This window comes from Staurois parvus, unplaced genomic scaffold (assembly GCF_062004578.1).
Source record: "Staurois parvus isolate SC_StPar_1 unplaced genomic scaffold, SC_StPar_1.0 ptg000928l, whole genome shotgun sequence".
NCBI classification, from domain to species: Eukaryota; Metazoa; Chordata; class Amphibia; order Anura; family Ranidae; genus Staurois; species Staurois parvus.
The window spans coordinates 904,269-921,231 of record NW_028318724.1 but is presented as its reverse complement, the minus strand read 5'-3'; the positions used below and the strand labels follow the sequence as shown (position 1 = coordinate 921,231).

The window sequence follows — 16,963 nt, the reverse complement described above, 5'->3', positions numbered from 1 at the left end:
GCAGGTTGCACATAGACAGCCAGTGGGATGTATTCAGGCCTAGTGTTTGTTACCATGACCCTATTTTAAAAGCTGCCTTAAAAAAATCTAAACCAAAATACTAGCAGTTTATAAATATGCTATACTAAATTGTAGTATATGTACACATGTTTAATTTGCATTAAACAATTTGGAAGATTATATGTCTTACCATTTTTCCTTGATGAGTAACTTAGTGATGAAATCTTTTGCAATTTCTGAAATATTTTGAAATTCTTCGCCTTCAAAATCAAATTGTGCAGCCAAAATGTTGTTCAGGGTTTCATTGTCATCTTCCCCTAAAAATGGTGAAAGCCCACTCAACCTATGGTTCGAACACAAAAATATTTAAAATAACTATTGGATAGAAACAATAAAGAAATCTGATAAATGTACAAAAACTGTGCTACTAGGTCTCATTTACACATGCGGCTGTCCTCTGAAAAGCATTCTGCAGTGGATCTGTTATTACAGGCATTCGACAGCGACATGTCCCCTCCTGACTGCCTGTGTTAACCATTAAAAGCCTGGAGCACCACCTCTATTACGTGTGAATGCAGCTCAGAGCCGTGTACCTGAATAGGTCGTGCAACCATAGCAAGGAAAAAGCTGCTACTATAACTGCCAAAAAAAATTGTTAACTGGATTTAATATTTACTAGCCTGTCAATTACTTAACCACTTGAGGGCCTTAAACATAGGAGATATGCCCATTCTTCCCTTAGGTCTAAATTTTCAGCTGATTTTTTCGCTTTTTTTTCATTTCCAAAAACCTTAGTGTCATGTTAAAAGAAATAAAATATAAAATAAGATATGTACTTTTATTTACAGTAAAACATTCTCTTTTTTTTAATGAACGCTGGTCGAAAATTAAAAAAACATTTTTGTCTATCAATTAAATAGAAAATAAAACAATTGTTGGAATATGAAAGAAATAGAGGAGAATTTTTGCCAACAAAAGCAATATAATTATTATTTTGTTATCCTAGAAAATATGTAAACCCAACATTTCATATTCCTGATATGTGCCTACTGTACCCATGTACTTGTATGAAAAATTATCCTGTTCTCTTTGTATTGCTTGATTTGTGTGAAATCCCTGATGTTCCTGCCAGTCCCTGTGCTTTCCTATTAAAACTGACCACACTAGGCAGGAGAGCACAGCATGGTCAGTTCTCTAGCTGTGCTGGAAACTCTGGGAAATGATACATCATTTGCACCAGCCATATTGGCCCTCTGGGGGAACCCTATTAAAAATGAGTCTTAGTGTAATGGATTGGTATTTTTTCTGTTCACATATCATATATTTCTAAATCTGCCGAATGAACAGGTTCTCCCCTCAAATGAATGACTGTGGTTTTCAATCGCTACGTCTTTTGAATAAACAGAGATATACACCAGATCTCCCTGAGGAAGTGGGTTGTTAACCTGTGAAACAAGTCAAAGTGATATACATCAAAGAGTTATATACATTATACTCTCCTTACTCACTTCATATGCAATCTTGGAGCTATTTATATCAAGCCTGATGTTCTTATTGTTACAATATGTAATGGTATATGTTTTTAGAGAGCATATTCATGCTCAGTTTTTGTACTACAATATTGCTTTTTAATACTGTATATTAAAGCTATTATTTTTTTTATAATATTTGTATGCGCTGTTGTTGGAATGGTACCTATAATGTCCCAGTAGCTTTTCTGATTAGGGTTTTTGTATTTTTCAGTGTCTCTACAATAAGGGACGTGGTACCAGTAAAAATCCAGTAACAAGGTTGAGCCCATTACTTATGCAGGTCTCCTTTCACTTTTCTTCTATATTGCTTTACGTAATGACAATGTTATCACTGGAGTAAACAGGATAATAATGGAATTTAAAAAACTGTTCTGGTCCATAAGGGGTATACAGGAGCTGAAGTGGTTAAGCCCATTTAAGACTACCCTGTCATCAGGGGGACATCAATGTGAATGACAGGGGCGGACTGACAACTCATGGGGCCCCTGTGTCCTTGCCCAAACTCAAAAAAGTCTATGAAAAAGGTACCAGGGGCATCTCATGGGGCCCCCTACTGAACCCGGGCCCTCGGGCAGTGCCCGAGTTTCCAAATGGTCAGTCCGCCCCTGGTGAATGATTATATTCTCACAATGTTAAATAAAGTGGAAAAAATGATCTACCAGTAGAATAAACAGTTATTGAATGTGTGTTACTTATTCAGAAGAAAATGCTGTGCTAATGCCTGTAACAGAGTGCATCATATATGTAATTTTTTTTTATTTTGTAGATATCTCCACTTTAAGCAAAACAATTTAAATATAATATGTCTATCCTCACCATAATTACATTGCACTGTGTGCCGTATTAAAACTAACAGACTGAATTTGTGAGGAATGCTTCCCGCAGGGTGCACAGAGGGTCACATTAAATGTGATTGCAATCACTCTGTTTAATGGATGATAAATAATTCTACCTCTTTGTCTCTCTACCCTGCTGTATAAAGAGATAAAAATATTTATTTTTCATTTGCCCTTGCTGTTTCAGCTATAGCACTCGTGTTTTCCCTTTCAAATATCAGCACAAAAGCTAGTTCAGCAAAAGTGCCCACATAGACAGGAAACCAAGAATAAATCTAAAAAAGAAATTGATAAAGAATATTTCACACAAAACAGACGTATGCTCTTGGCCAACTCACAGCATGTAGGCAATGACTCCCACACTCCACATGTCTGTGGGAAAGGAGACAAAATCATAGTTCACAACTTCAGGGGCAAGGAACTCTGGAGTACCAAAGTGCACTTTCAATTTTTCTCTTGGCTTGTACCTAGAACATGAATAAAAAGATAGATAAAGTATCATTTCAAAGAGACGAAAACGAATAAAAGCTCCCCACAGACTGCATTCTGGCAAAGCTGTAGTGACATGCTGCACCATTCCTTCCAGTATACTCCACAGGAAGAATGAAGTCTGACACAGATCATAACCAGCTATTGTACATTCAATGAGTAATAAGCAGAATGGAATAAACTGGCATGTAATCTTACAAAGAAGTGCCTAGGAAGTTTTTCCACATAAATCAAATCTGAGAAGTTTCTGTAAATAATGATAGTCTATATACTTTATTGTAAATGTTGTCACTGCTTATACAGTAAGAACCCAACAAATAGCTTTAGCTTCCTAAAACTGTTCTTCACTGCTAGAGATGAGCGAAGTATTCAAAAATTCGGTTCGACTGATTCGGCGAATTCGTGGACAATATTCGATTCGAGTCGAATATATTCGCTGTGAATTTAACTTAAAAAAGGGTGTTTCTAGGCTTCAGAGAGACTTAATATTAGTGCAGAACACTGTACCTTTAATTTAAATGCCCTTGGAGTCTGCTGGGGAAGAGAAATAATACTGTCAGTCAGTATGACATGCAGATGAGTGCCGTCGATCTTAGAATCACCGCACACTTCACTCATTTGGCCAGTCACGGGGCCAAAACCAGTGTTTGGAGCCACAGTGTGGCGGTGGAGGCAGCAGCAATGGGAGGCCATACAGCAACCTATGACAAAATGGAAACCAGCAGGAGTGTGAGGAGACCTCAAAGTGGCACATGGCAGAGTGGGAGCAATGGGAGGCGGTACAGGGACCCATGTCACACTGTGGACCCAGCAGCAGCGTGACGAGGCGGTACGGGGGCCCATGGCAGATTTGGGGCCTGGCAGCACCTATGGGAGGCCTGTAATCTGCCAGCAACCTATGACAAAATAGAAAACAGCAGGAGTGTAAGGAGACCTCAAAGTGGCACATGGCAGAGTGGGAGCAATGGGAGGCCGTACAGGGACCCATGACAGACTCTGGACTTGGCAGCAGCATGAGGAGGCGGTATAGGGGCCCATGGCAGATTAGGGGCCTGGCAGCAGCTATGGGAGGCCCGTAATCTGCCAGCACCCTATGTCAAAAAATTCAACACACCAGCAGTGTGAGGAGACCTGAAAGTGGCACATGGCAGAGTGTGGCGATGGAGACAGCAGCAATGGGAGGCCGTACAGGGACCCATGAGAGACTCTGGACTTGGCAGCAGCATGAGGAGGCGGTATAGGGGCCCATGGCAGATTAGGGGCCTGGCAGCAGCTATGGGAGGCCCGTAATCTGCCAGCACCCTATGACAAAAAATGGAACACACCAGCAGTGTGAGGAGACCTGAAAGTGGCACATGTTTGGGGCATGATTCATGGCGGATTTAGTCAGTTGAGTCAGGAACTGGTGGTTTGAAATCCAGACTAATCCACGCCTGATTCATTTTCACAAACGTGAGTCTCTCCACACTTTGGGTGGACAGTCGTGTCCTCCGCGGAGTTGCAATACCTCCTATCGCACTAAACACGCGCTCCGATGCCACGCTACTGGCCGGGCATGACAGCCTTTCAAGGGCAAATTCAGCTAGTTGGGGCCAAAGGTCAAGTTTCGTTGCCCAGTAGTCAAGGGGATTGTCTACCTCGGTTGGCAGGGTGCTGTCCAAGTAGGCCTAAGCCTGTTGTTTGAGGTCCTGCTCCAGGTCCACCTGATGCTGCTGCTGCTGCTGCGGCTGGTTAGTAGTTTCCTCACTGCGCTGGTGAAGAAAGCTACTCATCATCGACTGCAGACTGAGGCAGCCGCTGTCAAAAAATTCAACACACCAGCAGTGTGAGGAGACCTGAAAGTGGCACATGGCATGAGACACTGTGGACCTGGCAGCAGCATGAGGAGGCGGTACAGGGGCCCATGGCAGATTAGGGGCCTGGCAGCAGCTATGGGAGGCCCGTAATCTGCCAGCACCCTATGTCAAAAAATTCAACACACCAGCAGTGTGAAGAGACCTGAATGTGGCACATGGCAGAGTGTGGCGATGGAGACAGCAGCAATGGGAGGCCGTACAGGGACCCATGAGAGACTCTGGACCTGGCAGCAGCATGAGGAGGCGGTATATAGGGGCCCATGGCAGATTAGGGGCCTGGCAGCAGCTATAGGAGGCCCGTAATCTGCCAGCACCCTATGTCAAAAAATTGAACACACCAGCAGTGTGTGAGGAGACCTGAAAGTGGCACATGGCAGAGTGTGGCGATGGAGACAGCAGCAATGGGAGGCCGTACAGGGACCCATGAGAGACTCTGGACCTGGCAGCAGCATGAGGAGGCGGTATATAGGGGCCCATGGCAGATTAGGGGCCTGGCAGCAGCTATGGGAGGCCCGTAATCTGCCAGCACCCTATGTCAAAAAATTGAACACACCAGCAGTGTGAGGAGACCTGAAAGTGGCACATGGCATAAGAGACTGTGGACCTGGCAGCAGCATGAGGAGGCGGTATAGGGGCCCATGGCAGATTAGGGGCCTGGCAGCAGCTATGGGAGGCCCGTAATCTGCCAGCACCCTATGTCAAAAAATTCAACACACCAGCAGTGTGAAGAGACCTGAATGTGGCACATGGCAGAGTGTGGCGATGGAGACAGCAGCAATGGGAGGCCGTACAGGGACCCATGAGAGACTCTGGACCTGGCAGCAGCATGAGGAGGTGGTATATAGGGGCCCATGGCAGATTAGGGGCCTGGCAGCAGCTATAGGAGGCCCGTAATCTGCCAGCACCCTATGTCAAAAAATTCAACACACCAGCAGTGTGTGAGGAGACCTGAAAGTGGCACATGGCAGAGTGTGGCGATGGAGACAGCAGCAATGGGAGGCCGTACAGGGACCCATGAGAGACTCTGGACCTGGCAGCAGCATGAGGAGGCGGTATATAGGGGCCCATGGCAGATTAGGGGCCTGGCAGCAGCTATAGGAGGCCCGTAATCTGCCAGCACCCTATGTCAAAAAATTCAACACACCAGCAGTGTGTGAGGAGACCTGAAAGTGGCACATGGCAGAGTGTGGCGATGGAGACAGCAGCAATGGGAGGCCGTACAGGGACCCATGAGAGACTCTGGACCTGGCAGCAGCATGGGGAGGCGGTATATAGGGGCCCATGGCAGATTAGGGGCCTGGCAGCAGCTATAGGAGGCCCGTAATCTGCCAGCTCCCTATGTCAAAAAATTGAACACACCAGCAGTGTGTGAGGAGACCTGAAAGTGGCACATGGCAGAGTGTGGCGATGGAGACAGCAGCAATGGGAGGCCGTACAGGGACCCATGAGAGACTCTGGACCTGGCAGCAGCATGAGGAGGCGGTATATAGGGGCCCATGGCAGATTAGGGGCCTGGCAGCAGCTATGGGAGGCCCGTAATCTGCCAGCACCCTATGTCAAAAAATTGAACACACCAGCAGTGTGAGGAGACCTGAAAGTGGCACATGGCATAAGAGACTGTGGACCTGGCAGCAGCATGAGGAGGCGGTATAGGGGCCCATGGCAGATTAGGGGCCTGGCAGCAGCTATGGGAGGCCCGTAATCTGCCAGCACCCTATGTCAAAAAATTCAACACACCAGCAGTGTGAAGAGACCTGAATGTGGCACATGGCAGAGTGTGGCGATGGAGACAGCAGCAATGGGAGGCCGTACAGGGACCCATGAGAGACTCTGGACCTGGCAGCAGCATGAGGAGGTGGTATATAGGGGCCCATGGCAGATTAGGGGCCTGGCAGCAGCTATAGGAGGCCCGTAATCTGCCAGCACCCTATGTCAAAAAATTCAACACACCAGCAGTGTGTGAGGAGACCTGAAAGTGGCACATGGCAGAGTGTGGCGATGGAGACAGCAGCAATGGGAGGCCGTACAGGGACCCATGAGAGACTCTGGACCTGGCAGCAGCATGAGGAGGCGGTATATAGGGGCCCATGGCAGATTAGGGGCCTGGCAGCAGCTATAGGAGGCCCGTAATCTGCCAGCACCCTATGTCAAAAAATTCAACACACCAGCAGTGTGTGAGGAGACCTGAAAGTGGCACATGGCAGAGTGTGGCGATGGAGACAGCAGCAATGGGAGGCCGTACAGGGACCCATGAGAGACTCTGGACCTGGCAGCAGCATGGGGAGGCGGTATATAGGGGCCCATGGCAGATTAGGGGCCTGGCAGCAGCTATAGGAGGCCCGTAATCTGCCAGCTCCCTATGTCAAAAAATTGAACACACCAGCAGTGTGTGAGGAGACCTGAAAGTGGCACATGGCAGAGTGTGGCGATGGAGACAGCAGCAATGGGAGGCCGTACAGGGACCCATGAGAGACTCTGGACCTGGCAGCAGCATGAGGAGGCGGTATATAGGGGCCCATGGCAGATTAGGGGCCTGGCAGCAGCTATGGGAGGCCCGTAATCTGCCAGCACCCTATGTCAAAAAATTGAACACACCAGCAGTGTGTGAGGAGACCTGAAAGTGGCACATGGCAGAGTGTGGCGATGGAGACAGCAGCAATGGGAGGCCGTACAGGGACCCATGAGAGACTCTGGACCTGGCAGCAGCATGAGGAGGCGGTATATAGGGGCCCATGGCAGATTAGGGGCCTGGCAGCAGCTATGGGAGGCCCGTAATCTGCCAGCACCCTATGTCAAAAAATTGAACACACCAGCAGTGTGAGGAGACCTGAAAGTGGCACATGGCATAAGAGACTGTGGACCTGGCAGCAGCATGAGGAGGCGGTATAGGGGCCCATGGCAGATTAGGGGCCTGGCAGCAGCTATGGTAGGCCCGTAATCTGCCAGCACCCTATGTCAAAAAATTCAACACACCAGCAGTGTGAAGAGACCTGAATGTGGCACATGGCAGAGTGTGGCGATGGAGACAGCAGCAATGGGAGGCCGTACAGGGACCCATGAGAGACTCTGGACCTGGCAGCAGCATGAGGAGGTGGTACAGGGGCCCATGGCAGATTAGGGGCCTGGCAGCAGCTATGGGAGGCCCGTAATCTGCCAGCACCCTATGTCAAAAAATTCAACACACCAGCAGTGTGAGGTGACCTGAAAGTGGCACATGGCATAAGAGACTGTGGACCTGGCAGCAGCATGAGGAGGCGGTATAGGGGCCCATGGCAGATTAGGGGCCTGGCAGCAGCTATGGGAGGCCCGTAATCTGCCAGCACCCTATGTCAAAAAATTCAACACACCAGCAGTGTGAAGAGACCTGAATGTGGCACATGGCAGAGTGTGGCGATGGAGACAGCAGCAATGGGAGGCCATACAGGGACCCATGAGAGACTCTGGACCTGGCAGCAGCATGAGGAGGCGGTACAGGGGCCCATGGCAGATTAGGTGCCTGGCAGCAGCTATGGGAGGCCCGTAATCTGCCAGCACCCTATGACAAAAAATGGAACACACCAGCAGTGTGTGAGGAGACCTGAAAGTGGCACATGTTTGAGGCATGATTCATGGCGGAATTAGTCAGTTGTGTCAGGAACTGGTGGTTTGAAATCCAGACTAATCCACGCCTGATTCATTTTCACAAACGTGAGTCTCTCCACACTTTGGGTGGACAGTCGTGTCCTCCGCGGAGTTACAATACCTCCTGCCGCACTAAACACGCGCTCCGATGCCACGCTACTGGCCGGGCATGACAGCCTTTCAAGGGCAAATTCAGCTAGTTGGGGCCAAAGGTCAAGTTTCGTTGCCCAGTAGTCAAGGGGATTGTCTACCTCGGTTGGCAGGGTGCTGTCCAAGTAGGCCCAAGCCTGTTGTTTGAGGTCCTGCTCCAGGTCCACCTGATGCTGCTGCTGCTGCTGCTGCGGCTGGTTAGTAGTTTCCTCACTGCGCTGGTGAAGAAAGCTACTCATCATCGACTGCAGACTGAGGCAGCCGCTGCTGGTGGAGCTGCCACTGCTCCTACCACCCCACCCCTCCCCTGCTGCCATGGCAGCGGAACGCGAGCGCACAGGGCCCACAGTGTCTGAGGATGGACGTTGGCGCACAAAGGCAGAGACCAACTGACTACATAGGTGGTTTTTATAGTACGTTATTTTGGCCTCCCTCTCAGCAGGTGTGAAAAAGGCCACCATTTTTGAACGGTAGCGAGGGACCAACAAGGTGGACAGCCAAAAGTCATCCCTCTGTCTGATGGTTATTATTCGGCTGTCGCTACGCAAGCAACCGAGCATGCTATGGGCCATTTGTGCCAAGGAATGCGAGGGACTCCCTGCCTCCATCTCCACAGCATACTGCCACGGTGCGTCTGGGTCCTCTGTCTCCTCCTCCTCCTCCTCTACCAGATGCTCCTGCTCCTCCACTCCTGTCCGCTGAGTGGAAAAACCACCCATTTCACTCAATAATTCCTGAGCACAAATGTCCTCCTCTACCTCCTCCTCTTCTTCCTGTCCTGCCCCCACAGGGGTCATGTGGCGTTGAGATCTGTGCGCCACGTCTACCGCACCCTGACCAGCCATTGTTAACAGCATTTGTTCCAGGTCGTGCAACAGAGGAATGACGTCGTTCATCCCATAGTCCTGCCGACTCACGAATAGTGTGGCCTCCGCAAAGGGCCTGAGCAAGCGGCAGGTGTCACGCATGAGCTGCCAATGGCTGACATCGAAGTTACACAGGGGAGTACCTTTATCCGCTTGTAACATCAGGAAATCGGTGATGGCCTTTCGCTGTTCGTAAAGGTGGTCTAACATGTGTAGGGTTGAATTCCACCTTGTTGCAACGTCGCAGATCAGACGATGCTGTGCAATTCCGTTCTGCCGCTGCAGCTCAAGGAGGGTGTGCTTTGCGGTGTAGGAATGGCTGAAATGCATGCAAAGTTTACGTGACATTTTAAGGATGTCTTGCAGTGGGATGGTGGATTTTAGGAACCGCTTGACAACCAGATTGAACACGTGAGCCATGCATGGCGCATGGCACAACCTTCCTTGACGCAGAGCAGACACCATGTTCTTTCCGTTGTCGGTCAACATGGTTCCGATTTTCAGTTTGCGCGGAGACAGCCATCTGTCGATTTCTCTGTTCATTACACTGAGAAGTTCCTCCCCTGTGTGACTACGTTCGCCAAGGCATACCAGGTGCAGCACAGCGTGACACCGTTGCGCCCTGCACATGTGATATGCCGGTCGGGTAATGGGACTTGGCACGGGGGTGGCGGCTGAGGACACGGCGGAAGAAGAGGTGGTAGAGGCGGACATCTTTGCCGGACCAAGGACGTGCAAACGTGGAGGCAAAAGCGGCGTGACCTGTCCAAGTTGCTGGTGCGGCTGTGACGGCACCACGTTCACCCAGTGGGCCGTAAATGACATGTACTGTCCCTGACCGTAGTTACAGCTCCACACGTCGGCGCTGCCGTGCACTTTGGCAGAGACCGACATGCTCAAAGACTGGCCCACCATCTCTTCTACATGTGAATGCAGGGCTGGCACTGCCTTTTTGGCGAAGAAATGACGGCTTGGCACTCTCCACCGCGGCGCAGCACAAGCCATCATTTCTCGGAAAGGTGCTGAGTCCACCACTTGGAAAGGGAGGGACTGCAGCACCAGCAACTTGGACAGGAGGACGTTCAGCTTCTGCACCGTCGGGTGCGTACTCGCAAACTGTTGTCTCTTGGAAACGGATTCCAAGAAAGACTGCTGACGGAATCCGTGAAGAGGAGTAGCAGGAGAAGGAGCATCTGAACGAGCGGAAGATGCCAACGAGCGACAACTCCCCTCAGCAGAGGTGTTGGAGCCTTGACTGGCTGATGGAGGGCGATTGACGTCGGGTGACGGAGCAAGTAACGGAGCGGGTGATGGAGCGGGGGCTGGGGCGGGCAGAGCCGCCGTATCTTTATCACGGTTTTCCCAGGCCACCGAATGGCGACGCTGCATATGCTGCCGCAACGCTGTAGTCCCAACATGGGCCCCCTGGCCACGCTTGACTTTCTGGCCACATAGTCGACATACGGCTACGTTTACTTCCTCGGGCGGCTTGACGAAAAATTGCCACACCGCCGAGTAGGAAACTTTGCCCCCGATACTCCTCACTGGCTGACTGCTGCTTCCTCCGTGCACACCGGCACCACTACTGGCCGTGGTGGTAGGCTGCATTGGAGCTGGTGCTCTACTCCGTGGCCGTTTGGCTCCACTGACACTGCTGCGACCCTGCTGCCTCCTGGGCAACCCACCGACTGTTTCGCTCGCTGCCAAGCTGCCACCCTCTTTTCCTGATGATGCGGAAGAAATTGCCTGATGACGACGAGGCTGCCAAGTGCGATCAACCTCCTCATCATCAAGTAGGGTCTCCGCCTCACTACTAGCCCCCTCGGCTGCGTCTGGGTCAGGAGACAGACCTGTCTCTAGACCGGCTACCGAGCCACTCTCCTCGCCACTACTTCTTCGCCTGGCTGCTGAAAAGGCGGATGTCTCCCCCCGTTCCTGACCGCCCTCTGTTAGCTCTTCCTCACTGTACAGTGGGGCTGAGCCCACAGCATGCGATACTTCGCTTGGTGAGGGAACACCAAAGGACAGGGGCAGGTAGAGGACACGTGATTTCAGTGGGCTTGGTCCCAGGCCATGCCAACTAACGGTTGTGTCTGACGTACCCACCGACCATTGGCTGTAGGTGTCAGAGGTGACCTGGGAAGAGGAAGACGACCGAGCCAACCAATCGATGACGGCAGGGTTGTCGGTGGAGACACGAACGCTGGATGACACCGGGAGCACTGGCCTCTGGCTGCGAATAGTGCTGCCTCGACCCCTTCCTCTGCTGCCACGTCTGCTCGCTCCTAAAACATTGCCTCCTCTGCCACTCCTCTGCGTGTTGTCTGACATACTCTTTAATTCAAAGATTCTGTGTCCCTGAGTAACAATTCTGTGTCCCTGAGTAACAATTCTGTGTCTGTCCCTGAGTAACAATTCTGTGGCCCTAAGTAACGGTTCTGTGGCCCTCAGTAACAATTCTGTGTCCCTGATTAACGTTTATGTGGCCCTAAGTAACGGTTCTGTGGCCCTCAGTAACAATTCTGTGTCCCTGAGTAACAATTCTGTGTCTGTCCGAGTAACAATTCTGTGGCCCTAAGTAACAGTTCTGTGGCCCTCAGTAACAATTCTGTGTCCCTGAGTAACAATTCTGTGGCCCTAAGTAACGGTTCTGTGGCCCTCAGTAACAATTCTGTGTCCCTGAGTAACAATTCTGTGTCTGTCCGAGTAACAATTCTGTGGCCCTCAGTAGCAGTTCTGTGGCCCTCAGTAACAATTCTGTGTCCCTGAGTAACAACTCTGTGGCCCTAAGTAACGGTTCTGTGGCCCTCAGTAACAATTCTGTGTCCCTCAGTAACAATTCTGTGTCTGTCCCTGAGTAACAATTCTGTGGCCCTAAGTAACGGTTCTGTGGCCCTCAGTAACAATTCTGTGTCCCTGATTAACGTTTCTGTGGCCCTAAGTAACGGTTCTGTGGCCCTCAGTAACAATTCTGTGTCCCTCAAGAAACAATTCTGTGTCTGTCCCTGAGTAACAATTCTGTGGCCCTAAGTAACGGTTCTGTGGCCCTCAGTAACAATTCTGTGTCCCTGATTAACTTTTATGTGGCCCTAAGTAACAGTTCTGGGGCCCTCAGTAACAATTCTGTGTCCCTGATTAACGTTTCTGTGGCCCTAAGTAACGGTTCTGTGGCCCTCAGTAACAATTCTGTGTCCCTCAGTAACAATTCTGTGTCTGTCCCTGAGTAACAATTATGTGGCCCTAAGTAACGGTTCTGTGGCCCTCAGTAACAATTCTGTGTCCCTGAGTAACAATTCTGTGTCTGTCCGAGTAACAATTCTGTGGCCCTCAGTAACAGTTCTGTGGCCCTCAGTAACAATTCTGTGTCCCTGAGTAACAACTCTGTGGCCCTAAGTAACGGTTCTGTGGCCCTCAGTAACAATTCTGTGTCCCTCAGTAACAATTCTGTGTCTGTCCCTGAGTAACAATTCTGTGGCCCTAAGTAACGGTTCTGTGGCCCTCAGTAACAATTCTGTGTCCCTCAGTAACAATTCTGTGTCCCTCAGTAACAATTCTGTGTCTGTCCCTGATTAACGTTTACGTGGCCCTAAGTAACGGTTCTGTGGCCCTCAGTAACAATTCTGTGTCCCTGATTAACGTTTCTGTGGCCCCTAAGTAACGGTTCTGTGGCCCTCAGTAACAATTCTGTGTCCCTCAAGAAACAATTCTGTGTCTGTCCGTGAGTAACAATTCTGTGGCCCTAAGTAACGGTTCTGTGGCCCTCAGTAACAATTCTGTGTCCCTGATTAACGTTTATGTGGCCCTAAGTAACGGTTCTGTGGCCCTCAGTAACAATTCTGTGTCCTTGAGTAACAATTCTGTGTCTGTCCGAGTAACAATTCTGTGGCCCTAAGTAACAGTTCTGTGGCCCTCAGTAACAATTCTGTGTCTGTCCCTGATTAACGTTTACGTGGCCCTAAGTAACGGTTCTGTGGCCCTCAGTAACAATTCTGTGTCCCTGATTAATGTTTCTGTGGCCCTAAGTAACGGTTCTGTGGCCCTCAGTAACAATTCTGTGTCCCTGATTAACTTTTATGTGGCCCTAAGTAACAGTTCTGGGGCCCTCAGTAACAATTCTGTGTCCCTGATTAACGTTTCTGTGGCCCTATGTAACGGTTCTGTGGCCCTCAGTAACAATTCTGTGTCCCTCAGTAACAATTCTGTGTCTGTCCCTGAGTAACAATTATGTGGCCCTAAGTAACGGTTCTGTGGCCCTCAGTAACAATTCTGTGTCCCTGAGTAACAATTCTGTGGCCCTAAGTAACGGTTCTGTGGCCCTCAGTAACAATTCTGTGTCCCTGAGTAACAATTCTGTGGCCCTAAGTAACGGTTCTGTGGCCCTCAGTAACAATTCTGTGTCCCTGAGTAACAATTCTGTGGCCCTAAGTAACGGTTGTGGCCCTCAGTAACAATTCTGTGTCCCTCAGTAACAATTCTGTGTCTGTCCCTGAGTAACAATTCTGTGGCCCTAAGTAACGGTTATGTGGCCCTCAGTAACAATTCTGTGTCCCTGAGTAACGTTTCTGTGGCCCTAAGTAACGGTTCTGTGGCCCTCAGTAACAATTCTGTGTCCCTGAGTAACAATTCTGTGTCCCTGAGTAACAATTCTGTGTCTGTCCCTGAGTAACAATTCTGTGGCCCTAAGTAACGGTTCTGTGGCCCTCGGTAACAATTCTGTGTCCCTGAGTAACGTTTCTGTGGCCCTAAGTAACAATTCTGTGGCCCTCAGTAACAATTCTGTGTCTGTCCCTGAGTAACAATTCTGTGGCCCTAACTAACGTTTCTGTGGCCCTAAGTAACAATTCTCTGGCACTCAGTAACAATTCTGTCTGTCCCTGAGTAACAATTCTGTGGCCCTAATAACGTTTCTGTGGCCCTAAGTAACAGTTCTGTGGCCCTCAGTAACAATTCTGTGTCTGTCCCTGAGTAACAATTCTGTGGCCCTAACTAACGTTTCTGTGGCCCTAAGTAACAATTCTCTGGCACTCAGTAACAATTCTGTCTGTCCCTGAGTAACAATTCTGTGGCCCTAACTAGCGTTTCTTTGGCCCTAAGTAACGATTCTGTGGCCCTCATTAACAATTCTGTGTCCCTGAGTAATGCTTCTCTGTCCCTAAGTAACGTTTCTCTGTCCCCAAGTAACGTTTCTGTGGCCCTAACTCTGTCCCTAATACAGAGCGGTCTGCCTCTCTTGAATGACTGGAGGCAAATGAAGAATTCTAAAATGGCTGCTATTTATAGCTCGACCATTACACAGTGCTGGCTGGCTGCTGATTGGCTAATGCGATCACATGTCATTAAGGAATGCATTATGGGTCAGCGCGCCTTGTCTGCGCGCCTTCCCAGACATCCCCGCTCCGTCGCCGCACATGTCCGCCGCCATTTTTGGAAAAATTTCGATTCGCGCATCCGAAGTCTGCTAATTTTCCTAATATTCGACTCGAATTCCACTTCGTCTACTTCGATTCGCTCATCTCTATTCACTGCCTTCACATCTTGTGTTTTGACACTTATAGAAATCTTATCATAGGCTTTTAGCAGACCTTATGGGGGTTTTACTTGGTACTCTGCACATAAGTAGGTACAAACAGACCTTCTGGTACCAGAAGCACCCACATAGAATACATGGCCTGCACACCATGCTAAGGCCCCATGCAAAACACCATGCTATCTATGAAATTTAAAACTAATAAAAAGTACTAACTGTTCAAAATGATATGTCATTAACACACCTGGATATTCACTTCAAGCTATATTAGATACAGTATGTTGAATTCCAGTTATCCCACTATGGCTAGTTTTGATAAACATGCTCTAAAATCTTTTGTTGCTATACTGTAGATTATTTTTAGACAGGTACTTTACAACTGCTGACATTCAGTATATATGTACATACTGAATTTGTGCCATTCCCTATGTTGAATATATAAAGAAATTTTGCTGTGAGATATATATATATATATATATATATATATATATATATATATATATATACATACAAACACACACACTATATTGCCAAAAGTGTTGAGATACCCCTCCAAATCATTTGATTCATGTGTTCCAATCACCTCCATGGCCACAGGTGTATAAAATCAAGCACCTAGGCATGCAGACTGCTTCTACAAACATTTGTGAAAGAATGGGTCACTCTTAGAGGCTCAGTGACTTCAAGCGTGGTACCATGATAGGTTGCCTCCTGTGCAATAAGTCCATCCATGAAATTTCCTTGCTACTAAATATTCCACAGTCAACTGTTAGTTGTATTATAAGAAAGTGGAAGCAACTGGGAAAAACAGCAACTCAGTCATGAAGTGATAGGCCACGTAAAATGACAGAGCGGGGTCAGCAGATGCTGAAGCGCACAGTGTGCAGAAGTCGCCAACTGTCTGAACAGTCAATAGCTAAAGACCTCCAAACTTCATGTGGCCTTCAGATTAGCACAACAACAGTGCGTAGAGAGCTTCATGGAATGGGTTTCCATGGCCGAGCACCTGCATCCAAGCCTTACATCACCAAGTGCAATGCAAAGCATCAGATGCAGTGGTGTAAAACACACCACCACTGGGCTCTAGAGCCGTGGAGAAGTGTGCTCTGAAGTGACGAATCATGCTTCTCTGTTTGACAAACCAATGGACTTGTCTGGGTTTGGCGGTTGCCGAGAACGGTATTTGCCCTACTGCATTGTGCCAAGTGTAAAGTTTGGTGTACGGAGGCTTATGGTGTGGGGTTGTTTTTCAGGGGTTGGGCCTAGCCCCTTCGTTCCAATGAAGGGAACTCTTAAGGTGTCAGCATACCAACACATTTTGGAAAATTTCATGCTCCCAACTTTGTGGGAACCGTTTGGGAATGGCCCCTTTCTGTTCCAAAATGAACACCAGTGCACAAAGCAAGGTCCATAAAGACATGGATGAGCACGTTTGGGGTGGAGAAACGTGACTGGCCTGCACAGAGTCCTGACCTCAACCCAATAGAACAATTTTGGGATGAATTAGAGTGGGAACCGCGAGTCAGGTCTTCTTGTTCAACATCAGTTCCTTACCTCACAACTGCCTTTCTGGAAGAATGGTCATAAATTCCCACAGACACAATCCTAAACCTTGTGGACAGCCTTCCCAGAAGAGTTGAAGCTGTTATAGCTGCAAAGGGTGGGTCAACGCAATATTGAACCCTAGGGACTAAGAGTGGGAAGTCATTAAAGTTCATGTGCGTGTAAGGGCAGGCCCACACGTTTGGCAATATAGTGTATATATATATATATATATATATATACCATGATATGTAACAACCTGCTGCACTATTTATATTTGCCTTTATTCATTTTCAATATATTTTTTTTTTATTGTGAGAATGCCATTAACAAGAACAATGGCTGCAACATTCGGCCAACAAGTCAAATCAAGAAAGACGATATACGGTATGTTTGTATAGGTTTGGAGAGATCTAACACTGAATGGATGGTGGTCAGACTAGTAGGTAGCAAGTGAAAGGTAGAGGGGGTGGCCTCAATTTGAAGATTAATAAGTGCAATTCAAATTAAGAGGGGTGTGGAATGTCCATTGGAGGATCATTTG

The 16,963-nt window shown here is 48.6% G+C and overlaps 1 protein-coding gene across 2 annotated transcripts in view; it reads right to left on the bottom strand.

The window, feature by feature from the left end:
* The window catches only part of LOC149441985 (uncharacterized), a 220,228-nt gene that overhangs the window by 13,006 nt on the left and 190,259 nt on the right, over positions 1-16,963 (bottom strand). For both annotated transcript variants that reach the window (XM_089656685.1, XM_089656684.1), the window contains 2 exons: positions 2,707-2,835; positions 191-343 (listed from right to left, as the gene is read on the bottom strand). In XM_089656685.1, coding sequence (XP_089512811.1) covers positions 191-343; positions 2,707-2,835 — 282 coding nt within the window. The remainder of the gene's footprint in view (positions 1-190; positions 344-2,706; positions 2,836-16,963) is intronic.